Source organism: Mesoplodon bidens (assembly GCF_964165515.1).
Source record: "Mesoplodon bidens genome assembly, chromosome: 14".
NCBI classification, from domain to species: domain Eukaryota; kingdom Metazoa; phylum Chordata; class Mammalia; order Artiodactyla; family Ziphiidae; genus Mesoplodon; species Mesoplodon bidens.
In genome coordinates this window covers 6038894-6066002 of record NC_138170.1, presented here as the reverse complement: position 1 = coordinate 6066002, position 27109 = coordinate 6038894, and the positions used below count along the sequence as shown (strand labels likewise).

The following is a 27109-nucleotide window of genomic DNA, read 5'->3' as shown; positions in this document are numbered from 1 at the left end:
GTTGATAATTCTTATGTATCAGTTTCTTCACAGTTTTATTCTACAATTTTAGAAGAGCAGACTGATTCTCTGGCTAAACATTAATAAAGGATATTCTGTGATTCTGAAATCTTTCAAATGGAGAAGAATACGTTCCTAGACTTCCTTTATAGAAAGCTCACTAAAAGACTACAGAATGGATTCATTCCACATATGCAATGACTTTCAGTCCCAATGGGAAGAAAGAATGAGAAATAAAGGAATGAAAATACCATTTTCAACTTCTCAAGTTTAGATCATGCTTGAAGAGTACATCTGTGTTGTGGAATTCTTGACTTAAATAAAGAATAAATAAGTAGATCCTTTGCCCAAAGTTGGTTAATAGTAAGTAAAGAGGGCTTGATTGGTCACATCTTTAATTCCTTGAAACCCCATCCCCCTGCTTTCAAAATTAATGTTTACAATGAGACAGGTTAGATCAGAAAGCAAAGTTACTCACCATGGAAGAATCACTGCTTCCACACCCGATCGGAGCTCCCTCAGCACAGGTTGGGAGGTGGGTAGAAAGTTGACTAGCCCTGCCCCCATCTATGACATCACAATCTACCTCATAAAAGGTAGTGAAAGTGCTCTGAACTCCTGTCTGATTTCCGAGAGATACAGAAAAGAGAGAGTGAGAGAGAGAGCAAGAGAAAAAAAAAAAAAGTACCCTATTGGGAAGGGATTAGGGAGGTGGAAGAGGGAGTGGGTAATAGGGAGAAAGAGGCCTATGAAGGAATTACGTACTGAAAGAGATATGGGTGGGCCTCCATAATATTAAGCAGTCCGGCCATTTGGATTCCTCATTGGCTCTCCTGAACAGATAAATGGACCATCTGGGAGAAGGAGGATGAAGCAGCATCCCGCCTTGTCAGGCATTGTAAGGGACAATTGTAGTGGGTTTCAAAGGGGATGAATCCCCTATTTAAAGCATTGAAGATCACCAAGAGAGAAAGCAAGGGCTGAAGCTCTTAACGCCTGGAACGGTACATGGGGAATGTCAGATGTCTTTCTAGGAAGTTCCATTGCCCTGCTGTGTGACCTTCAGCAAGCTCTGGGCCTCAGCACACTTAACCAGTACATGGTGCTAAAGGGATACTTACCTCTTCCATTGGGTTCACTGAGGAATTAACGCACTCATTGTTGCTAGGATGGCAATTCTTTTTTACTGTTCCTTTTTGTACTCAAGCGTGAGTTGTGTGATAGGCACAATTTAAAATATAAGCCAATAACCAATGCCTAGTTCTACCGTTGGAATTTCTACCTCTTATAATGTTATTTTTGATATAAAATATTACTGACAATCTTGACTAAGTTTTTCTATGTGTACCAAATATAGCATACAACTAAAGGGGATAATTAAATCCGACCTTCAAACCTGGAGAAAAATCAAATGGCAATATTGCTACAATCACAAGGTCCACTACCCTGCTACTTTTAAAGATCAAGTTTAGGTGACCCAGTAATGTTCAGTGACCAAACATTTTTGTCACATGCAGGTCTGCTATAGTCATAGTGTTATAACTTTGTTTAAAGCCTGATTCCAATTTTTTTTTTTTTTTGAAATCAGGCAAGATGGGAGAAAAATATGGAGAGGACTAGGTCTTTTTTTTCTTTTCAAATGTAGATTTAGAGCTTTAAAAGCTGAACTGGTCAAATTTGTCAAGTGAGTATTATGACAAAACAAAAGGAAGAGCAAGCAGGTCCTAAAACCATCCACATGGAAGCCAGATCTTTATTTGCCCAGTGGAATATACGAAAAGTGAACCTTTTTCCACAGAAAATATTTCAGTAAAGTTTCAAAATAATAGCTTACAATTCACAGCATCATAAATGGGTAAAGCCCAGAGCCTGTTTCTGTACGTAGATAAACAAAATTCCTAATTTGGATTTTTTTCTGGCATTTTAAGCAAATACAGTTCTATCTCTAGTCCTGTCTTAGCTCACTAAATATCTAAGTGTATTAAATAATCACAATTATAAACTATGCAAAATTGGTAGATTAAGGAGCATTTTGAAACACAGAAGCTAGTAAATTCAAACTGATTATGAATCTGGCAACATTATTCCCATCTTTTACTTCAAAATAAACGTTAAAGGCATTTAAAGAATGTCTTTAGAGAATTAAAGACAATAAAAAAGAAAAATATTGGCATATGAGAAGCAAGAATGAAATTGAAAATTTTCCTATATTTGGGTTTTTTAGTACTTACTAGAAGAAGCAATAATACTTTGTGTATGTTTTTCTTGCTGAATTATTCTCTTTTTATGTTCAATAATTCTAAGTCTAAATTCAAATTCTATATTTAACAGCTTTTATTGTGTGAAATTTCACAATCAATGGTCCTATAAAGCTATTTTCTTCCAATTTTTACATATTAGATCATTGACTAGTTGGCTTATCCTTGCTTTTTTATGTTTTATAACAATCCTGTTTGGCTTTAGAAATTAGCCATCTCCTGATTTTTCACTGTAGGGAAAGTGTTATTATTTTACCAATTCTTTTATTAATCAGTTTCAAAAATGATTATTATGTATTAGAAACTTATCTGTGTCATCTCACCTTTCATATAAAGTACAGAAGTCACTATTTAAGATTAATGATGCAGCTGTCCATTCTTCCAATAAGCACTTTAAAATTTTTACTACCAAAGGATGTACACTTTTGCCAGCATTAAGATATTAGAATAAAATTGAGTTAAACACTTTTTAAATATTGAAATAAGACAAACTGGACTTAGATTATAATCTATTGTTTTTTTAATTAATTATCTATCGTTTATCTGGAAATGGAGCATGTCTTCAGGAACCCAATGCAAAACTAGGCTGCATCAAATGGATGCAGAGTGGTGAACTGTGCTGACATTTTCGGTGAATTTAGTATGATTGATTGCAATAATGTCTTTAGTTATGATATTAGTTAAAATAACAAAATTTTCTTTGACACAGAATGCAATGCCTGGATCAAATAATTTCCAACTCTTCTTAGGATCTAGCCTCTTGACATTTTTTTATGAAAACTAAGTCTTATTACAATTATGGATTTGATGCATACTTCCTATGACATCACATAAATGGATGAGTTAGCCCTTCAAGGCAAGACATGAAGTGATTACAAGATTTCAGTCAAGAGACCTTATTATTGAAGTCTTGGTTATAATTCTGCTTGGACCAGAGTGATGTAGGGTTGGTTTCAACTTTTTGTTTGTTTGTTGAAACAAAAATGTTTTAATTCAACTTCTTAGTGCAAAGGATTGAGAAAAGTCAGGTGGAATAATTTGTACACTCCAAAAGAGTAATCCACAGATGTATTTACCAAGTAATCTATCATGGGAGACATGATCAGGCAGTTGGCATGCAGTGTGACCAAAATGTTATTATTAAAGAGAAATATTACAGTAAGAGAGAATACGATTAATTTTGATAGCAACATATTTGAATTGGGAGTTTCCAGATAAAGAGATCATGTTTGAGTTTGTCTTAAGATAGTGTCTCACATATAGAACCTTGGGCTTACAAGAGTACATGGTCCTTAGAAGATAATGCTGACTTCTAAGCATCTGATATCCTGGAACTTCTCTGATATCCTGGAACTTCTCCAGGATATTCTCTTTCAGTTGCAAAGTAGATTTGCAAAGGAAAACATATAAAAGAGGTCAAGAGACAGATTCTAGAGATTTGACAGAACATCTAGCCAGACTTCCAGTCAAGTTCATTATCAGCAAGGCATCTGTACAGATGAAAGTATTCAGAGAAAAGCAATAAAATAAGATACAGTATTGATGATGAAAGAAAAGATTAAAGTCTAAATTAAGTTTGCCTTCAAGAAAATAGGATTAGGATGAAATTTTTGAAATATATTTATTGCCCAGAAGGAAAATGACTGTTCAAGATAGAGGAAGACAATGTATTGTGAAGCAGTAAAAGAAATCTGAGCTAAAAACTCTTCACATTGCCCATCCAGAAGTCTTTCCTATTTGTAAGATACATGGGCCATAACACGGAACATATTTCTCTTCTAAGAGTTGTGATCAGACATATTTTATAAATCATTTAAATTAAGCTGGAGAAAGCATTTGATATAATCTGTAGGGACAGAATGTAAACAATAGAAAATTAAACATAGTTTTATTTCTAGAATAGAGTAAACCAAGAAAACCAGTGAATACAGAGGTAATTCAACAGACACCCTGCTATTCCAGCTGAGAATGCTAAACAGTAAGATGAGAAACTAAATGGGGAAAAAATGAAAACAATAGACTCCACAATCTAACAAAAGCACAATGGATGGAAAAATTTATCCTTTTCACAAAAACTATTTGCTATTAGAGATAAAGAACTTTGAATTCTGTCACCCAACCAATATTTAGCACCATGCCTTTTACATTGTTGAAACGCAATGGAAACATCGAATTCAACAAATTAAAATATCCTTATGAGAACGAGCAATAAATATATCTCTTTGAACTCTGATTGTTATTTCATCATTAGAAATTAGGAACGGATAATGGAAACACTGATCTTTTCCTAGAAAAACATTACTCCTGTCTCAGTTTTGCTAGGGGGGTCTTTTTATTTCCTTTATTTTGAGTCATCTGAGGTCATGGAATTTTGTGCAAAATCAATAATGAAATTCCCAGATAATGTTCGTATATGGTTTTAAAATTCATATTCTCTTTTTTACTTATTTATATATTTTATATCAACTTATTCATATTTTATCTTCTTTTGAGGCATGTCTGAGTAGGAACAACAACAACAACAAAACAAAAACAATAGATTTAGGTAACTCGTTCAAAATAATGTGTTTCTTGACTAGAGCTGACGAACTGAAGTGTATACAGGAAAACCAAAAAAAGAGGAAATGAGTTATAGATACTGTGTCTAAATAAAGGTATTCACTCAATGCTTTGGCTTATCATAATTATTTGGTTCAACTGAAGGGAACAGATAGATTTGGGTTGTTCTCACATATCCAAAACTACTTAAAAATGAGGGGGGATGTAGTTCTTAAGACACTACTACAGACATTCATTATTAAAACTATAGACTAATAAAGAACATCTTAGAATGAACTCAGACAATTATCACATATTGACAATATCTCAAAATTAGAACTTGTCTCATGGGAAAATGGTACAAACCAGTATATCTTAAATAGGTTTGCCTGTGTTTCACAGATATCAAAAGATATATGCAATCATTGTCCCTCATCTAGGTACCTCCCATGTGTCTAATTTCCAAGTTTTCACAAAATATTACTATTCATTTGATGCCAAATAATCCTCAGAATATTAACTAAAATCTAAGGCATTAATTACTAACCAATAAAGTATTTGCCTTCCTTCTTTTAATTCGAAGCTTTTGAAACTTGAAAAAATTCTAAAACCCAAAGGAAGGAAAGTTCATTGATTCAATGACAGGTATTGGCATTGACATTTCTGATGCAGAGACACTCTTCCTAAAGCCACTAACCCCTTCTACTCTTACAGGCAATGATGCCCTCAAACTAAAATAGAAACTGCTCAGCTCACAAGTTCAGGTGATGCAATCAAATCAATCCACTGAGTAGATCCATGTTAGTTCAATCCATGTCTCCAGTCAAGGTCAAAAGAGTTACTTGCTTGGTTCACATACTAGTTTTGCCACAATAGAGTCTGTTTCCTTATTTTAGGATGAGAGCATTAGACTATAAAGTCTTTTTCTATGCATAAAACAATTCAGTAAGATAACCAACTGGTTTAATTTCATCAGTGGATAACTGATGTTTTTTTCAATGAATGGAATTGACAATCTTGATAAGTTTAGAAGCAGTATCTTTAAGTATGTAACTGAAGAGTTACTTCTTATAGCAGAGCAGTATACCTTCTTCATTTGAGCAAGATTATTTGAATTCAGGGAGACAGCTTGAGCTGTGGTGCTACAGACATAAAGCTTCCTATGATGCCTGACACCCAAGGAGATCTTTTACTTTTCTTATAAAAATTCTTATTTCCAATTTCTTCCAAAACTAATACCTTGAGTTTGTTAAATGTCACTTTTATAACACTGGGAGAATGAATTTGCACTGCAAAAATACTTAAGTGTTATTTTTCTCTGAAGGTTTGCATAGTTTGGGTTGTGCAAAAATCAATGACAATGTACATTGACACGGATGTAACGGAGGAAGACAACACGAGAATCAGAATTTAAGTGGCTATAGTTTTCCCATTGTAACAGATTAGGGGGCAGGTTGTTGGGAGAAAGATTGAATTATGCAACAACCCGTCATACTAGCAGATTAAGTGCAAAGAACTACTGTCATTCTGAAAATGATAAATACCTGTTTAATTTTCTTATCGGTACAGAGTATCTCCACTACCCCTTCATTCAGATTTATAATCTGAAGTTTGTTTTAATTTTACTTCCCTGGATCTGGATTTTCCTACTCTCCCCAGATCAGAAAAAGTCTGTTAAGCCCAAATACTTAATGGTTTACCCTCTGGAAGGTCTGGATAAAATTCTTTGGAACTGCTGTGAGTTGTCTGAACACATACCCATTTGTTTAAATGAAGCACAGAAGTGGATTACAAACCCAAACTGAAAACTAGCAATTTAGATTTTTTCCCATTACTACTATACTTTGATCAGTGGAGATAATCGAGAATTGATAATAGACAGAAGCAGAAGATATAACAAAAATGACTCTTTCCCCAAAAAGGGTTGTTTAAAGTACAAGTCTACACAACTAAGTACAACACTTGTTTCAGTGAACGTTTCATTCTATTACAAAATACTGACACTTTTTTTACAGAGTGAACACAGAAATTTTCAAGTAAAATGTAATTCTCACCTCAACAAAACACAATTATATATATATATACATATATATATGGCATTGTATGTATGTATGTATATATATATATATATATATATATATATATATATATATATAGTATGGTACAAATAAACACCATATTTTCCCCCAAACTGTATTGTATTGAATCAGATATGTCACAGTTGTCAACCATTTGTTCAGTTCTTGATTACTTCTTATTTAGGGAACAAGGAAGTTAAGTGTCAAATCACATGTATTTGTTGTATGCATACATGTTTGCATATACATATAGCATATATGTGTCTTCGATCATATGCCAGTGTCAGGTAGGATTGATTTGACTGTTCTCAGTTTCCAGCATTTTTATGAATATTTTTCATTTATCATCATGAATATTCATGTTAATTTTAATTTAGTCCAATTTTTTTAATGGTATGAAACATAGGCTATAAGAGTAACTATAATTCAACTTTATTCTAGAATTTTCTCTTTACCAATTCAAATCCTACTGGTGTTGCACATTATACTTGTTCACCTTGTCAAACCTCTCCATAACCCAATTGAGACAAATTCAAATTTGGAAAGGAGAGATTAAAAGACAAAGAACAAAAGTGCACATTAGGGCAAATTACTCAGTCCCTCGGGAATAGGTCAGGGCTCCATTCAATCAGCCTGAGGACGAAGGGAACTAACATTCCTCACCTCTAAACTCTGTTCCTATATTTTGTTTGTGTGAAAAAAGGCATTTATATGCAATAAAATCTATTAACTTTGTAACGCTTTCATGGGGAGTCAGCTATAAGTTATATCAGCATCCCTCCATCTCTGACCTGAACATCAAATTCCTGTCCAAAGCAGGGTTATTGCTCCTGTGTTCTGGCTTTGTTGTTATAATGAGGCTCCTGTTGTATTTGAACTTAAAAAAATAATGTACGTCGAATATTTCCATTTTATCAGAATGCTTGATATTCAGCATTCTATGTTCTAAAACCCTGTGTCTGTGTTTCCAATCTCATTCAGAATAATGTGCAAAGTATAAATCTTTGGGTAGCTAAAGATAATCAAAGGTTATAAAATGGTTTTCATTTCTCCAGTTCCATGTGTATATCTCCATTTTTAAAATTAAAAGAACCTATTAACCCCTCTGAAACCTAGTGAATAAAAATTAATTAAAACACAATAATCAAATATACAGGTAATTTCCATAGCATGACATTGGAACTTATTTGTATTCAAAATATATCTCCATATTGAAAAAATTGTGGCTCAAATTTTCTCTCATGATGATATAACGCTGTCATCTTTAATGGATATTAGCTGCACTAAACTAATTTATAATACGCTATGGTTATAAGTTTCTCTTTCCTTTGTTTTATCTTTTTCCTTCTTTCATGCTTTTTCCTTCCTATCCTCCATCCTTTCCTCTTTTTCTTCTTTTCTTCCTTTAATGGTCCTTTTTCCAAAAAGCATGTAAACCAGCTTAAGAAATTAAACTACCAAACACCAAACACTAAACTAAAAAGCAAATAAAGCCAGTATATAAACTATCAGACTCTTTAATTGTCTGGGCTTTAGTTTCTTCCACTTTCTCTCTAACATTTATATTACTCTCTTTTTTTTTGTTTGTTTGTTTGTTTTGTTTTTGTTTTTGTTTTTTAATTCCCTTTCCTATTACCCGCTTAGCAACCAGGTGGAGCTGAATTGGCTCACAAATATGCGTCTTATACTTTGAGGTTTAATAAGAATGGCACCTTTCTGTTGTTGAGAAAAGTTTAAGCCAATGACTTTAGAAAATTGATTGCCAGCCAGAAAACTAATGGTGCTTCTTATACAGCAGTTGTGTGAATGAGCATATGTAGGCATATATTTTTTATTTGCTTTATTTCTCTAGTTCCCATGACTTGTGAAGAGCTTTGGCATCCACTGTCCCCATGACCTGTTGAAATTTCCTGAGCTACGTCTCAAGCCAAAGGCAAATATAACAGAAGAAGACTTTCCCAGGTTGAACACACAGACTCACATAAAACATATACATGCTGACATGGTATATGTGCATTTTGTTTAACATAAGTTCATCATGTCAGCATGAGACTATAAAAACATGGTGCTCAGTTTTGAAATCCACATCATTTTCCTTAGCAAAATGGAAACAATCTACCCAAATCTCTTCTGTTTTAGTAGAAGCTTTGACTTCTAACAAATATACCTTCCTGGAGGCTTTTGCATATTTCAGGGAAGAAGCCACAGCTTTGAATCCCATGTACATAATGACACAAGGAAAAAGGGAGGAAGATTCAATTATTTCTCATTTTTATTGCATTTTATACTATAGGAGCTTCTCCTTAAAAATATAGCAACTTTGTCATGCCAGATAACAAAATAAATGGGGCTCAAAGCATGGGCGCACTTTCTTGGCAAAATCATTGAAAAGTTTGTGTGTATGGGGTCTCACATTCTTGACTCTTTCAGAACTTTGAAGGCAGTCATTTATGGCTATTTTGCAAAATAAACATATTGATTTTTTTTCTCCATTGGCCATCAGTGAAGGAGGATGAAGAATAAGATGGAGGCAGAAGTGGCAAAGACAACAGACTACACAGGCAGTTATGGCACCAAATAACAATCAAGCTTGGAAAAAAAATCATGAAGAGACCAAGAGCAGGCCCATAACTGAGAAACATAAGCAAACCTTTATAATGTGTTTCACTCAGAATTATTATAAAGTTGTATAACATTCCTCTAAAAGAAGCCTTCTCCCATGCAAGGATTTATGAACATTGCCAATAAGACTCAAAGAAGGAAACAGGCTTCTTGATGGTGTTCTCAATCTCAAACACCTCTGCAAATGCCAACAGTGCAAGTGATAAAAGCCAGTGATGGTTTGGACTACATCTAAATGAGGAAAAGACAATGGAAATGAAGCTCTGGAGGCAGTGATGAACAATGGGTACTGAGAGGATGATGGAGAGTAACTCTGCCAGTAAAACTCGCTTAGATGAGGTTGTGGAGTCTGAGATCCACAAAGATGCTCTGTGCATCCATATAAACAATAAGATTTGGAAAGTAACAAATGAAAGCACACAAGGCAAGCTAAACAAAAAGCACTAGGTTCCACAGGTGCTATATACAGATGGACATGAAAGCTGAATGGTATGGGAAACTATACCATTGAGGCTGAAGATAAGAAAGGAAGCAAGGGAGATGCAATATTTTGATCACTTCTCGGCAGAGAGAATCTTGGTCATTACCAACTTGGTAGAAAGGACACACTGCAAGACAGATTGCTCTTGGTTGTTGAAGAATGTTGAAGCAGGATCATTTTGGAAATGCAAAGAGGTGACTATGCTTTGGGAAGAGGCACAAAACAGCAATTTACTGGGCTCTAGGTGAGACTGCATGGAACAGGCTTTCCAAATGGCATCTCCATGCAAACCATATCAGCTCTTTTCCCAGCTATGTTTTCTGCAAGCCAAACAATATAGGAACTGAAATCTTTGGGTTCAAGAATGATTTTTCCACATAATTTTTATCAAATGGTCAACTTGCTGAATTTCTGAAAATGGCTTGAGGAAGAACTGAGCTTCATAACCAATCTGATTTTCACAAGGCATTCACCATATTGATAATGCTCTCTTCCTGGTAATGCCACACTTAAAATGGTAGCATCATGGTTGACTGGGAAAAGAACTAAAGGTAGCAGAGCCACACTTTGGAATTTGCAAGTAGTTTATAATAGATGGCACCTTGTGTTGAAAGAAAGGGACTGAGGGAGGAAAAGAAGCCAAGGTGAAGAACCTCAACACATACATTTGGAAATCTTGCCAAGAAATCATGATTCTTCTATTCATTGAACTTCTTGTTTCTTTGCATTTGATTAAAATGGACCAGATATTTATATTTTCATGAGAAGGGAAACACTGAAGTGATTGAACAAAGGATATATAATTGTTAGTGTTTGACAACCATGTTAGTTTTTGGCAACAGCACATCAACCTGTGTTAAATTCAAACATTTTCTGGCTTTTAAGGGTTACTGATAACCTAGTATGCATTGGAACCTGATGAATGAATTCCTATTGTTTTCATCATCTCTAACATGTGAACATTATCCACACATAGAGATGCTTGCTCCTGAACAGAGAATGAAAATTGCTAGGACTAACAGAGGGAAGTAGACTTACAATGAGTAAATATACAAAAGCCCCAAATAATTATAATAGTTACAGCTTGGCAATGAGTTTCCAGGCTATGAAATTAGTTTTCTTGTGAAGAATGGAGATTTTACAAGGCTAGTATAAACATGGGGTAATTGGAAAATCAAACTGTTCTTTGTGAGTTATTGTAAGGTCTGGAATAATGGTGATAACATTTATTTTTTTTTAAAAAACCTCCCTATGAATCACTGTAGTTTGGTGTTTTTAGCAGTACTGTTGCCAAGAATGCTTGCCTTGGAAGTACAACAGTGGGAACTTGAATTGTGAAGCCCAGGTCCCAGCTTACCCCTGACACAATGAGCTCTCCTCCCAGATTCTGTACTTCAGCTTTCACCTTGCTGCAGATATTAAGTTGATGGCAATACAAGGCAATTCGTTGAAGGTAGGCTAATAAATCCTGCTTACATGCTGAATCGGGACACTATAAAACATTAAAAAAAGGTCACCTCAATTAGTAAGTACTCTTCAGTTTCTAATACTTGCTATATAAAAGCTGTGAGAAGAAAAGGTTTCACTGTCATATACCTTAATTACAACCATTCAACTTAACTTCTTTATAATGCATTTTAGGAAGGCCACAGCCAATAGGTTAGAATGGTTAGCTCTACTTTGATAAATTCTATACAAAAAATATTGATGATCTCCCGGAAAGTCTTACTGGGACTTCTGGATACATTTATCAGTATTTTACCAATTATCTTCTAAACTACTAAGCAAACAATATTCTATAGGTTTTTCCTGAGTGGCCCATTCAAATTTCACTACATGCAAAGTTATTTTAACACAGAGAACAAAGCAACAGATGCTAGAAGGAAATCATCCTGTGTGGCAGTCTCTCTGCCATAGTACAAGATAGAGTTTCAATTCAGTTAGTTGGGGGAAAATGCACTTGTTTCTTTTGGCTTTCTAAGACATGTATCATTCACTAAAGGAACTCTATTACACTTCTTGAAATTCCATATTTATCCGAATTTTAGCAACATGATAAACTTCCTTTAAACAAGAGACTCTGAGAAGGATCAAGACCACTGTAAAAGAAAAAGATTTGAGTGAAATGAATTTGAAGCCAATTGAAATAAGCTCATAAGTGTAACAATAAGACCATTCAAAGGATGCACCAAATATTTTGAATTCTCAAAAAAATTCTGGTGACCATAGATTTTTAATTCTCTTTGTAATGTAAGTGGGTAGATGTCCATCACATACACACTGAGCAGAGTTGAACACTTCCACAGACATTTACATGATTCCCTAAAGCATTTCTGAAGCTTCAATGCCAATGGTTATCCAGTAATTGAAATATATTTCTATTGTTATCCAAAGTTCAGCTCAAAATTTTCCAGGACATTCTACTGTTCCGACTCAATCTGGCACTTGCAAAGGACATATAATCACCAGATCTTTGATGAAACATTGTAAGAAATGACTACCTACAGCCCAAACCAAAGTATGTTATTTAGAATAAGAGTATGAGACAAAGACTCCAGCTAAGTTTACTTCAAACTCAAGAAAGGGAAATCTTTTATTAATACTGTGAAGCCAGTCATTTGACATAGCCATTTATTTAGTAAATGACAAAGGGGTCTTTTGTATATACAACACTTACCATTGTGGTATTTTTTTCACTAACTGCATTTATCAAGAAAGAATCCCACAGAGACTGTTTTTAGCTTCCTACAAGTACTTAATACTGTAATATTTATCCTACTCCAGAGACTCATATACTGAAAGGAATTAACTTTAAACTGATATCTCCCTAGAGGGCTGACAAGGCTTTTGATACAAATACCTTGTAGCAAATTAAAATGGAAGTTCTATCTCAATGGAACAGTAATTACAAATGCAACAGTCTGTAAAAAATTTATATTGTGTGCATATCTCAAATCTTCATAAAAATATTGTTCAGCAAGATAAGGGCAAGCAATCGACATTTTGGAAATGCTCATTCTATTCTATTTTTTAAACTGAAGTATTTAAAACACACATAAAGGCATGATGGACCAAGAAAATAACTCTTATACCATGGAAATAGCAGAAATGGGTGCAGAATTTGAGAAAGAAATGCCCCGTTCAGATAAAGCATTAGCAAAAATTGTAAGTTGTTCCACAACTGATGATAAGAAGGATACCACAAAGAGAGTGTTTTGTTTAACTTCATCTATTTATTTTTTGTTGTTACATCATCATTAAATAGCATTTTAATATTTTGTCACAACCTCAAAATACATCTAGAATCCTGGGATATGTGTGTGTGTACATGTGTGGTGTGTTTTCCAGATACCAAAACTGTTTGGGGCTATGTTTCATGTTGCATAATTGTTGGAAATAAGGATCTAAAATTACAAAATCAAAAATAAGAATCACAATAAAAAAAATATTGAGCTCAAGGAGCCTAAACATATTGAGAAATAGTTTCAGCCACTGAGATTCAGAGTATAATGGAAAGGCCATCCAAACTCCATCCGCTTTCACTCCTAAGAAGGAGTCTGTCCAAACACAACCTGGTTTCAGAACCACCCACCAATCTCTGGTCATTCCACTCATTCCAACATTTTGCAAAAAATTCCCTCAACATTTGCAGAAAAAATGCAGCATTATTTCCTGGCTGGTGCATTTCTGTATGTTTGCATGTATGCATGAATATTTTCAAGTAAGTTCGTTGTCTCTCCTGTCTTATTTTTTAATTAATATTATTACTTATTTTTATTTTGGTTGTGCCGGGTCTTAGTTGCCACACACGTGCTCCTTAGTTGAGGCCAGTGGGCTCCTTAACTGTGGCATGCAAACTCTTAGTTGTGGCATTCGAACTCTTAGTTGTGGCATGCATGTGGGATCTAGTTCCCTGATCAGGGATCAAACCCATGTCCCCTGCAGTGGAAGGCAGATTCTTAACCATTGCACTAACAGGGAAGTCCCTCCCCTCTCTCTCTCTCTTTTTTTTTTTTATTTTTTATTTTGCTGTACGCGGGACTCTCACTGTTGTGACCTCTCCCATTGCGGAGCACAGGTTCCGGACGTGCAGGCTCAGCAGCCATGGCTCATGGGTCCAGCCGCTCCGCGGCATGTGGGATCTTCCCGGACCTGGGCACGAACCCGTGTCCCCTACATTGGCAGGTGGACTCTCAACCACTGCACCACCAGAGAAGCCCCCTCCCCTCTCTTTTACATGAACTTTCTGGAACTCAACCTATGCTCCAAACTGTAGCATAGGTAACTCAACCTATGCTGCAAACTGTAGGAAGCTTGGCAGTTGGCATTGTCCTGAAATTAGCTATTTAATAATGCTACAAATTTCAATCCCTACAAATTTCAGGAAATTCTCAAATTATAATAATATGTAAATGAATTAACTTTACTATTGAGTATTTCTCAAAAATTCAAAATAAAACAAAAAACCTTCCCTCAGATGAGCCATCATATGTATAAAAAATGTTAAAGTGAGACAATCTGTAGGCTTATTTTAAATGTAATCCTAATAGTTTAATCATGTATTTTTCTGTTTAGACTTTGGAAGATGAGTAAATCTAGTATTGACTTGAAGGATTCTAAAATCGGGGATGCTGAAGACAACAAGGATTTAGAGAAACAGTCATATTAAGGAATGAGGGAGAACAATTATAGTAAGCAACTCATGGTCTTAGATGGTCCTAGGAGACTAAGGGGGAGGAAACAATCCTAAATCTTTCATTGTCTCCAGAGAGCATGATTTTTTTGTAGTCTAGTAGGCAAATTCATGCTCATAATGTTTTCTCCATGTAAATAACAGTTTATATAATATTTTCTATTTCAGAATCTTAATTTATATTTTAAAACATTTTCCTTTTAAAACAGTTCAAACTGTAAGCCACTGGTTGCTTAAAGAGATTAGCATCAGCTATCTGGAAAAGTATATTGCCTAAAGTACCCTTAAAAAAAATGGCCCATTATTGCAACAAGACATATTTAGAACAGGATTTTGGAGTTCCAATTCAGCAAAATAAGATGAAACGTGTGGAAATAAGCTCAAGCACTCAACATTCAGATTGATAACTATTTTAACGTGTATCTTAGTTCAGTCTAAAAGCATAAAAGATACTGTTGAGAATTTTGTTAATCTCTGATGCCCTTTGAGTCTGGATGAAAATAAAGCTGAAATCTGGATGTTCTTGACTATGTGGTCTCATCCCATTTATGCTAGGGCATAAATTATTATGAGAGCATCATTACAGTGAGATCAATTATAACAAGAAGTAAAGTTCTTTCTTTTGCTTCCCCCTTGTGCAGTGTATATGACTTTCTGAATGAGGACAGCCGGGATCCATGATTCCTTGGGGATTATGTCTCTTAAAAAGTGGGTACTCTTCTTTCTCAAGGAATTTTGATCATTGGATTTACTAGTCCCTCTTGAACTGAACCCACCTTTGGCATCAACTCGGTCTCCACAGAGTTAGAGGGCAGTTTGTAAAATGGTAGCGATTCTCTACAATTCATTCTTCAGGGGCATTTTATAGAGTGCATAAAACCCATTACAGAATGCAAGAGCTAGTTAATGACCCCACTCAGCATGTGCTTGTTCTTCTCTCTTATATTACCTGATCAGCCACAGCTCGGGCTAATTTGTCCATTCGAGAGCCTGCTTCAGCAATTTTCTTGGCGGCATTAATCACATCAGATGTATTTTTCAACGGGCCTTTGCCTCTGAAAAAACAGACACAACATAATTAGAAATCCACTTTATGACAGGAAATAGACACACCTACCATATTGTTTGTTCAGGACTCTGCTTTTGTATTTGATTTGGCTCTGACCAAGTTAGAGGAAATTTTAATGTTTTCTTGATTCACTTCAATTTCCATGTAAATAATTCACTTTACTTGCATTCATTTTTAGGGAATATTTTTCTCTATTTGGATGTGCATGCTCCCATTTTATTCTTTACATGCATTTCTATATATTTTAAACAGTGGTCCCTTAAAAAAGGTGATCACCACAAGAGCAATGGGAATTTAATATGTAAATGCTTACCATGTGTCTATGCTGTTGTATATACATTTGTCTTCATAACAACCCTAACAAGTAGGCATCATCATTCCCATTTTAGAGAAGAAAAAAATAGATTAAAGTGAATAACTCATCTAAGCTTATGCAAATCATGTGATAAATTCTAAATTTAAATCAGAGGCTAGCCAAAATAAATGCACATACATTGTCTTTCATACCATGCTCAGCACTATTATTATGTTAATTATATTTTTAAGTCCACTTTGGCTCTTTAACAAGCCACTGTCTCTTGTCCATAACTGGGAACTGTTTGGCCAGAATTTCAGAAATCTGCTGAGCTCTTACTCTTGCTGGTTTATATGTTTCTGGGACTGACTTACGAAGGAAGATGCACAGAACACTGTGTGACAGTACATGTCTTTATGCTGAACCACCTTCCCAATATTTTCACATAAGGCTTTCAATTAAGTGAACTGTTTAATATTACTTGTCTTTTAAATATTTATTAGAAAGGAAAAGGAAATTATGCTGCATCGTAAATCTTTAAACAAAATGTTGCATATGATATGATTTTTCTTCACTTTTCTTGAGAGGTAAATAAAATAATAGACTAAACACATTTATCCTTATATTTTTAGCATTGTTACTGGTCTCCTTATATGCATCTAAAAATCAATGCATTTTTTAGGCCTACAAAATTATAAACCTATAGTTAAGACATGTGGTGAAATATAGAGAAAAACCACTCAGAAGTGATTTATTTAGAATGCATAGAGACTGGGCAATGATTGCCATTGTTATATAATAACGTTTTATAAAATGGAAGACTTAAAATGACTCTAGAAAATAAATGTAAATGAAGGGCATTTTGTTTCCCTCTTAATTTTGCCTCTGGCATTTTCAGTGTTAGTAGGTAAAAGTAAAATATATTGTGTTCATGTCAGTGCTTAAACATGTACATAGGGAAATTCAAAACAAGCTATTTCATTTTGCTGTGGTAACATTAACTCTTCCACAAAAGACACTGACCTTTTTTCAGTTGTTGTATAGATTTTTTAAATATGGACAGAGATTTTACATGTGAGTTTGATATAAAATGGATGAATTAAAGAATCTGTGACAATTGGGCTCCCATTCTCTCACATTATTTTTTTAAAAAATTATCTCTAAATAAACATTTATTTTGTTTTTGGTTTATATTTTTAAAGCAAAGGTTAGATGCAGAATCTGTTAATATTTAATGTTACTCTAATTATTATTTATTTCTCTGTAACTTCCAAACCTTAGAAAATATTTTCTGCAAACTTACTCTGACAAAATATTTGTTGTTACCTTTTGCCTTCATCTTAACCCATTCACAAAAGTCTGCACTATGCTTGATTTTTCATTACTAACAATCTTGGTGTTTGTTTGCTCCAAGAATTTCAAAGGACTTGAGGAAATGCTTTCTCATGAACCTTTCATGATAACTTTCAACAGTTCATTGACTCTAAAAAAATGTGCTACGTTAATAAAGAACATTTATAGAGACTTGAATTTGTTTGAGGCTCAGACTCCCATATTGCAGCCAAAGCATGTTTAGAAGCATATCTTTTGTGATTACACCAGAGACTACAGTACATAGACTCACTATTATATTGTATTTAAATTTTTGAGACTTTAGAGTTCACATTGCAGACCCGATTCAAATGTTGGAATCACAAGTTGATGACAGGGATGTATTACATGAAACTAGAGAGCAATGTAGAAATTTGGGGATCATCAAATATTTCCTCATTTTCTAACTGAGAAAGCTGAAACACAAAGAGGAGGCTAAGTGACCTGCCCAAGATGATAATGCAGAGAGTGATAAGGAGAGAGAAAAAGGACTGCAAACTCTGTGTTCCTAATCACAATTTAGTACTATTTTTGCTATATTCTGATGAGATAGCTAAAGTAGTAATCTCAGAAAAACACAAATAGCCATAACTACAGTTATTAATATGCAAGAAATAAAAAAAATAATCATCTGACTCAAGAAGTTAGAAAGTAGGAAGAAACTAATAAAAATCACTAACATGTGGAATCTAAAATATGGCACAGATGAACCTATCTACAAAACAGAAACAGATTCACAGACATAGAGAACAGCCTTGTGGTTGCCAAGGAGGAGGGGGGTGGGGGAGGGGAGGACTTCGAGTGTGGTATTAGCATATGTAAATGATTACATATAGGATGAATAAACAACAAGGTCCTACTGTATAGCACAAGGAACTATATTCAATACCCTGTGATAAACCATAATGGAAAAGAATATTAAGAATATTAAAAAAGAATGTCTCTATTACAGAGTCATTTTGCTGTACAGCAGAGATTGGCACAATATTGTAAATCAACTATACTTCAATAAAAAATAAAATTAAAAAAATAAGGAAAAGAGATTTATGAGTTAGAAAATAATAGAACACAGAAAATAAATAAATTGATTCCAAAAAAAAAAGAAGGCAAAACTGATATAGAAAATATACTTAGCTTGTTATCAAGAAAAAAATAGGAGAAAAATATTCTAAAGTAAAAAAAGGTAAGATTTAAATTATCTTAAAACTCAGAAAATTTGAAGTATTATACTAGTTTCCTCAAATACATGTAAAGAAATTTGAGAACTTGGATGAAATGACTTTCTAGGAAAATATAATTTACCAACACTGGCTAGAAAGTAGACTATGAAAAATCTAAAGAGTCTGATTTCCATGAAAGAAATAAGTAAGGCTGTCAGAGAGAAAGCTGGTCAAAAAATCAGTAAATCCAGAGTTTCTCAGAGGAATTTACTAAACCTCTAAAACAGGGCTCCCCAACCCCTGGGCCACACAGCAGGAGATGAGTGGAGGGCAGGCAGAAAAGCAAGCTCCCTGCCCCCTACCCCATCCTCTGTGGAAAAATTGTCTTCCAAGAAACTGGTCCCTGGTGCCAAAAGGTTAGGGACCACTGCTTTAAAGAGAAGATAAGCTCAATGCAATTTAAATTCTTCCAGAATATAGGAAAAGAAGAAAGACTTCAAAAACAGTTTCATTAAGTAACATAATACTGATACCATCAGAAGCACCTAATACAAATTATTTATTTAAGATTCTGCACAACAAAGGAAACCATCAACAAAATGAAAAGGCAACCTACTGAATGGGAGAAAATATTTGCAAATCATAGATCTGATACGGGGTTAATATCCAAAATATATAAAGAAATCAATCAATAGAAAAAAAGCAAATAATCCAATTTAAAGACAGGCAGAGGGCCTGAATAGACTCCAAAGAAGACATACAGATGGCCAACAGGTACATGAAAAGGTACTCAACATTACTAACCATCAGGGAACTGCAAACCCAAACCACAATAAGATATCACCTCACACCTGTCAGAATGGCTTATATCAAAAAGACAACAAATAACAGATGTTGGCAAGGATGTGGAGAAAAGGGAACACGTGCACTATTGGAGGAAATGTAAATTGGTGCAGCCACTATGGAAAACAATATGGAGTTTCCTCAAAAAATTAAAAATAGGGCTTCCCTGGTGGTGCAGTGGTTGGGAGTCTGCCTGCCGATGCAGGGGACACGGGTTCATGCCCCGGTCCGGGAAGATCTCACATGCCGCGGAGCGGCTTGGCCCGTGAGCCATGGCCACTGAGCCTGAGCATCCAGAGCTCCACAATGGGAGAGGCCACAACAGTGAGAGACTCGCGTACCACAAAAAAAAAATAAATAAATAAATAAATAAAATAAAAATAGAACTGCCATATGATTCAGCAATTCCACTACTGGGTATTTATCTGAAGAAAATGAAAACACTAATTTAAAAAAAAATATATGCACCCCTATGTTCATTGTAGCATTATTTACAATACTCAATATATGGAAGCAACCTAAGTGTCCATCAATGGGTGAATGAATAAAGACACAAATAAATGGAAAGACATCTCATGTACATGGATTAGAAGACCTAATATTATTAAGATATAAATACTACACAAAGCAATCAATGTAATCCCTATCAAAAACCCAGTAGCAATTTTACCAAAGTATAAAAATCTATCTTAAAATTCATATGGATTGTCAAGGCACCCCAAATAGCCAAAACAATCTTAAAAAAGAACAAAGTTGGGGGCCTTACTACAAAGCTACAGTAATCAAAACAGTGTAGTAGTGGCATAAAGACAGATGTATAAAATAATGGAACAGAATAGAAAGCCCAGCAGATCTTTGACAAGGTTGTCAAGACCATACAACAGGAAAAGGACAGTGTTTTCAACAAATGATGTTGGGAAAATTGATATCTACATGCAAAAGAATGAAGCAGGACCTTTATCTTATACCATATACAAAAATCAACTGGAAGTGGATCATGAGAGCTAATCTATACATATCTTACAAGAAAAGTCAAGGGAAAAACTTTGTGACCTTGGATTTGGCAATGATTTCTCGCATGCGACACCAATAAAACAGGCAACAACAACAACAAAAATAGACACATTTGACTATATTAAAATTTTTAAAACTTCTGTGCATTGAAGGACACAATCAACAGAATAAAAAGGCAACCCACAGAATCAGAGAAAATATTTGCAAATCCTATATCTGACAAGGGGTTGATATCCAGAATATAGAAAAACTCCTAGAACTCAACACTAAAAATTAGTCAGCCTGATTAAAAAATGGGCAAAAGGCCTGAATATACATTTCTCCAAAGAAGAATACAATGGCTAATCAGCACATGAAAAGATGTTCAACACCACTAATTATTAGGAAAATGTAAATCAAAATCACAGAGATACCATCTCACACTCATTAAGATAGTTACTATAAAAACAAACAAAAACAGGAAATAAGAAGTCTTGGAGAGGATGGGAAGGAGTTGGAACCTTTGTGCACTGTTGATGGGAATGTAAAATGGTGCAGCTGCTATGTAAAACAGTACAGTGGTTCCTCAAAAAATTAAACATAGAACTACCATGTGATCCAGCAATTCCACTCCTGGGTATATATTCAAAGAATTGAAAGCAGGGTCTCAAAGAGATATTTGTACACCCATGTTCATAGCAATATTATTCACAATCCAAGTGTCCAAGAATAGATGAATGGATAAACAAAATATGATATATACTTTCATTGAAATATTATTTAGCCTTAAGAAGGAATGAAAGTCTGACATGTACAATATGGATGAACCTTGGAAACATTACACTAAGTGAAATATGCCAGTCACAAAAAGACAAATGTTGTATGTTTTCACTTATATGAGATACTCGAGTAGTCAAATTCATAGAGACAGAAAGGAGAATGGTGTTGCCAGGGATGTTGCCCAGAAAAGATCAGAAGTCTGAGTCTTCCTATTAGTGGAAGGCAGTATGGACAAAGGGACTAGTTCCATTGGCTGTAATTCCTAGTCTCAAAGTGATGGTTTATACCCTTTGCCTTTCCCTAACTTAATCAGGTTCTCTACTTTGGGCACTTTTAAAGGTGCTTTGAGGAATCTTGTGACCTTAAAGACACAAGCCATCTTATTGTTCCATTTGGAACATGTTTTTAGTTTTCTTGGAAAAATAGCAAGCCATAGAATTGGCTCTATTGTATAGGTTCATGTAACCTTCTCTCTTTTGCTAATAGGTGATTCTTATACAAGGGTCAATATTTGGAAGCTTTCCCAGGAAACGGTCACTTCAAAAAAAAAAAAAAAAGAGAATCATGGAAAGCTATTACTACATTACTGCTATCCACAATTTAACAACTAATTCATATTTATTTCATGAAAAGGTAATAGGTATTAATGAGAAAAATCAATGTGTGAGTGCATTCTGAGTCAATGTACTCAGTACCCAGAATTCTTAAATTCTGAGTTAATCCAAATTAAAAACATTTATTTACTATAGTTTTCTCAGTACCTCTAACAGATCAATATATGATGTGACTCTCCAGTAATGAGATATAGTAAGTAAGGAGTATATTTGTAAATGTACTGAATCACAGAAGCCCCTTTTCAGAACTACAGTCCATAAAACACAGTTGGGAAATAGCACTTTCACCAATTAGCTGAAGCAGTCTAAAGACAGCGCAGTGGAAAAGTTGTATTAATCTGGGGATTAAAGATAAATCAGGTGAGAGTGTAGGACCATAAATTGAATTATTCAAGGAAGTAAAATTTATATGATGGTCTTGAAGTAGAAATACAAATATGCACGAAATTGAGAAGGAATCTAAGGGTCAGTAAAGGTAGGCTTTGGATAGCAAACTCAATATTTTTATATTATTCTATGAAAAGAGGAAAGAAAGTTTTGGTGCAAAGGGAGCTGGATGGATGTCCTTTAATGGCCAGATATGGCATGGCATGAACTGACAAGAGTCAAGAATTGGAACTGAAAGACCAGTCAAGCTGTCACTTGGGCTGAAGCCCTGAGTGTCCATACCAAGGAAGGAATGAAATTTGGGAATAGCAGGCTGATTACATGATTTTTTACTGTAGCAGTAGATTGTACCCTGAAAGCTTACGTATTTATTTATTTATTTATTTATTTATTTATTTATTTATTTATTTTGCGAAACGCGGGCCTCTCACTGTTGTGGCTTCTCCCGTTGCAGAGCACAGGATCCGGACGCGCAGGCTCAGTGGCCATGGCTCACGGGGCCAGCTGCTCCGCAGCATGTGGGATCTTCCTGGACCGGGGCACGAACCCGCGTCCCCTGCATCAGCAGGCAGACTCACAACAACTGCGCCACCAGGGAAGTCCCTGAAAGCTTTTTGTTTTAGCCTGAACCCAGTTCCTTTCAAGATCAGAACTTACAGTTGATCTCAAGAGACAGCTTTGTCCCTTGCTGTACAATTAAACTTGGGTTTCTTTCCTGAACTGCTGCCATCTGCACAGCTTTTGTTATTGGGATACAAGACTGGCCCATGCTATTTCTTTCTGAAAGTGACATGAGAGGTATGGATTCACCTTATGCAGGACAGCATTTCTGCCATCACCATGAGATGATGAACTGTTTCCTGTTCCGTTCTTGGAATTCAAGAACGGAACAGGAAACAGACATGAGGCATAATCAGTTTTATCTGCCATGAAGAAGTTATTACACAAATAATGAGGCAGAACCTCTCCAATTTTAATAATAATGGAGTGGATATCATTGAGATTACTGAATCAAATTAATGAATTAGTTACTGATAAGAATAAAACAACAAAATAATAAATGCAAGTTTTTTTTTTTTCTTGTACCCAAACACCCTTTAAATGTAAGATCTGAAGAGAGTAGTCAAGTTTCAAGTCCTACTCAGTTATATCCTTTCCTTTAAATAAGGGAACATAAAACGTAAGAGCCATTAGAGGTATAGAGCTGAACTTATTCCTTCTTAAAGTGGAAAATGCGAGGCTAATAATGCATAGGGTCAAGTGCAGTGAACTTATGTGAGAGGCACAAAGGCTCAAATTAGCTACCTCTTTGCATGGCAGCTGGGGGCAGCAGCAAAACCTCAGCTCCCTGTGCTCCATTTCCAATTCACACTCTCTCCTGTTTCTCTAGTTATTAACTGTATCCTCCCTTTGCCCTCACAAAGGGGCACAAAACTACTCATCAGGCAGTGGGAAAAAATGATAACCAGGAGCACTCTAGACATTTCATTATTCAAATAAGCATAAAATGATTATACAAAATCCCTCAGGAACTGAAGTGGTCCTCTTTTCACTTTTAAAACTATACTTTGACTGACAGAAAGTCTGTCTTATTTAACGTCAGCTAACAAGACGCTCTCAAGTATATCTCTCTTTTTTGACACAGTTATATATAATCTAGAGCATTATAAAATGTCTTCCTCATCTAAACTAGCAACATGACTTGATTCATCATTCACTTTAAATTAATGAGATTATTTGTTCAAGTGATGTTATTAATGGATTGTATAATATCCATCAGATAAAGTATGAATACAGTGTTGAAAGCAAGGAAATTAAGTCATCACAGGCCTTGAAAAGCAATGACTGTGGGCTGCCATGATAGTCTGATTTGTAGGAAATTCAGACTTAAATAATGGCTCAGACTGAGTTATCCTACTATTATTTTTTGTGTGAAATAAATCTGTGAACCCAACAAAGACCAGCCAAATGTACAAATTTGAACTTCTAATGAATACAATGACATTTAAAATCTCGAAGGTCACCCTCATAAGTTTAAAGTCATTCCACTAAAGTCAAAAACAATTTTTAAATATTTGGAGAAAGGACCAAGCGATGTCATTAGTACATATTGGCCAGAGGCAAAAGGTAAAGGGAAAAAGGCAGAGATGTGCCATATTTTATTATAACCTATAATTAATTGTAGGCTTTTCTTATTAAAACACTCAACAATCACTTAAAAAATTGTCACCCATAAGTTAGTGTCTTCACATTGCCACACATCTTATATAACTTTAATAACAAATACCATGTTGAATCATTAAAACATCTTTGCTCATGTGTCTGTGTGTGTCTGTGTTTCTCAGAAAAAGAAATCTACAGAAAAATGATCGATTTCATTCATATGGCAGCATAATTTATAACTTCATTACCTCTTTGGATTTTAAAACTCTCCTGTGAAAGTTGATAAGAAGAGTATTATCTTCCCATTTTACAAATGAGTAAAAACAGAATGAGACAGGTCCCAAATCACCTGGTATTTGGACTAAAAACCCAAGGATATTTCATTGAGCTTTGTTCTCCCTTTGTCTGCCCTTTGGGTGATAGGAGGGGCAGAAATGTCATCTCCCTTTAAAGAGGAAACGAAAAATGCAACGGCAGAAACAGCAATGACCCCTGATGAGGAAAAGGCTCCTGACAAAATTCTGACGGTATCTTGATTTATTAAAAGCACTGCTCAGAGCAAAAGGATCTAAAACTTATACAATGTTTAATTTCCCTGTCAAAATTACAGAATCAGAGAGTTGAACCTGATTCTTTGTGTGTAAGGATAAAATATGAGCTGAGATTAATGCTAAATCATGAGCTAGCATTAAACCATATTACATGTCTACATGCGCACACACACACACACACACACACACACACACACACACACACACACATATATATATATATATATATATATATATATATATAGAGAGAGAGAGAGAGAGAGAGAGAGTGAGAGAGAGAGTGAGAAATTTTTCCAAAGGGGTATTAGCAAATCATACACCTTATCTTCAGAATAATACTTAAACACACTGCAAAACAGCATAGACTAAAAATGAGTCACCCAAGCCCCAGGGGTTTGATTTTATGACTGACTTAGGATGGATAATTAAAACAATAATAATTACAGAAATGAATCTGTTCTTTTTGATCAAAAATACCTATCTGCTAAGAACCAGGTCCAGATCATTTTGACTTACACATGTAAATTTTATAATACCACTACCTTGCTTTGATGTAGTCTTTTAATTTTTCAGCAGGCTTTTCACATGCTAATACACACTGTTATGCTTCTGTTATTTTTAATGAGAAAATCTTCATCTTCCTGTCTCCAGGCCTCACCTTGTGAAGTCTGTCATTTCCATCATGATCATACACATCTGCTTGGCCAGCACAATGATATCATTGCCACTGTCGTCCCATTTGGCCACTTCAGCATCCAGCTTGCTTTTCTCTTGGTGGAATATCTCCACCTGCTCAGCTATTTTTGCCTTCTCCTCTTGCGGTAGTTGTGCCATGATGGCCTGTGTGGGTTACAGAAAAAGTGTGACTATTGGTGACAAAGAAGCACAGACAGGAGGTTAGCTCTGCCTCTAGTTAATGGCAAAGCCAGACCCTGACAAGGATGATAGGCTGCCTCACCATTCTGGAAAGTACTTTTACTCCAGCCCCAAGAATGCAAAGGCACAGACTTGTAAGGTCCCCACATTCCCTGTCCCTGTTCCCACATTAAATAAATAAATAAATAAATAAATAAGAGATCCAAAGGTACGTGCACATTGACAGTAACAGAACTTCTTTGTCGTTGTGATGACATATGTTTGTTCAAAAGAATCTATTCTTGACGATTTTTATATTTGGTCTTGGGAAACTTTTACCAGATGAAAGAATGCACCTCTTTCAACACTGAAATCTGTTCAGAAAAAAGAAAACAGGCCTCTGTTGCTGGGAAGGAAAAAAATTTTAAAGAATATCTGAGCATCCCAAGTCGGGTGGGGAGATGTCCTGTGAGTGTTAATGAAGCCATTAATGGTTAGATGCCAAACAAAAATCCCTTATGCAGGGCACACCAGGGATGGCATACCTATTCCCAGTCCTCCTCTATGGGAATCCTGGGTCGAACATGGCTCCCTGGACAGCCTATGAGTATGTACAGGGAAGCTGTGATGGGATAAAATTTAGGATTAAGAAGCAAAGGTTGATTTTCAATAGTTGTTAGGTAAGGGAATGTAGAAAAGCAAAAACTACAGTTGATTCTCACTATTCACAGATTTGTTTTATTTGCAAATTTGCCTACTCGCTAAAATCTATGTGAAACCCCCAAATCAATATTTGTGGTGCTTTCAGACATTCACAGACATATGCAGAGCTGCCAAAATTTTGAGTCATTGACAACCATGTTCCCAGATGAGGCTGAAAAAGGGTTTCTCTGCTTTCTTGTTTCAGCACTCATACCATAAAGAAGCGTCCTTTCTGCAATCTATTTAGTACCACATTTTCCACATATTTGCACTTTTTATTGATGGTTTTGCTGTCTAACTTGGCCCCCAATCCTAGTGCTGAAATGTTGTCTTGTGTCTCTAAACACAAAAAGGCTGCGATGTGCCTAATGGAGAAAATACATGTATTAGATGAACTTCGTTCAGGCATGAGTTTTACTGCTCCCAGCTGTGAGCTCAATGTTCATGAACCAAAACTATCTAATAAGGTATCTAAACAGAAACACTCATTAAACAAGATTACATATTGATGGGTTGAAGGAAATATTAAGACTAGCAGCTCTCAGGAATCTAACCCTGTATTTCCCCTAGGAGCAATGATTCCGTAGTTGTCAATTAAGCGTTCATGGTGACTTTATAGAGCATAAGGGCCGTGAATAAAGAGAATCAACTGTATT

At 35.2% G+C, this 27109-nt stretch overlaps 1 protein-coding gene across 4 annotated transcripts in view; it reads right to left on the bottom strand.

Annotated features, from left to right (window-relative positions):
- The window catches only part of CTNNA2 (catenin alpha 2), a gene marked incomplete at its 5' end in the record, with an annotated part of 1045541 nt that overhangs the window by 31516 nt on the left and 986916 nt on the right, over nt 1–27109 (bottom strand). For 2 of the 4 annotated variants that reach the window (XM_081253621.1, XM_081253623.1), the window contains 3 exons: nt 11335–11469; nt 15620–15725; nt 25555–25736. In XM_081253621.1, the coding sequence (XP_081109747.1) occupies nt 11335–11469; nt 15620–15725; nt 25555–25736 (423 nt within the window). Of the gene's footprint in view, nt 1–478; nt 623–11334; nt 11470–15619; nt 15726–25554; nt 25737–27109 lie in introns of all 4 variants that reach the window. The other 2 variants (XM_081253620.1, XM_081253622.1) reach the window with 2 other exon arrangements.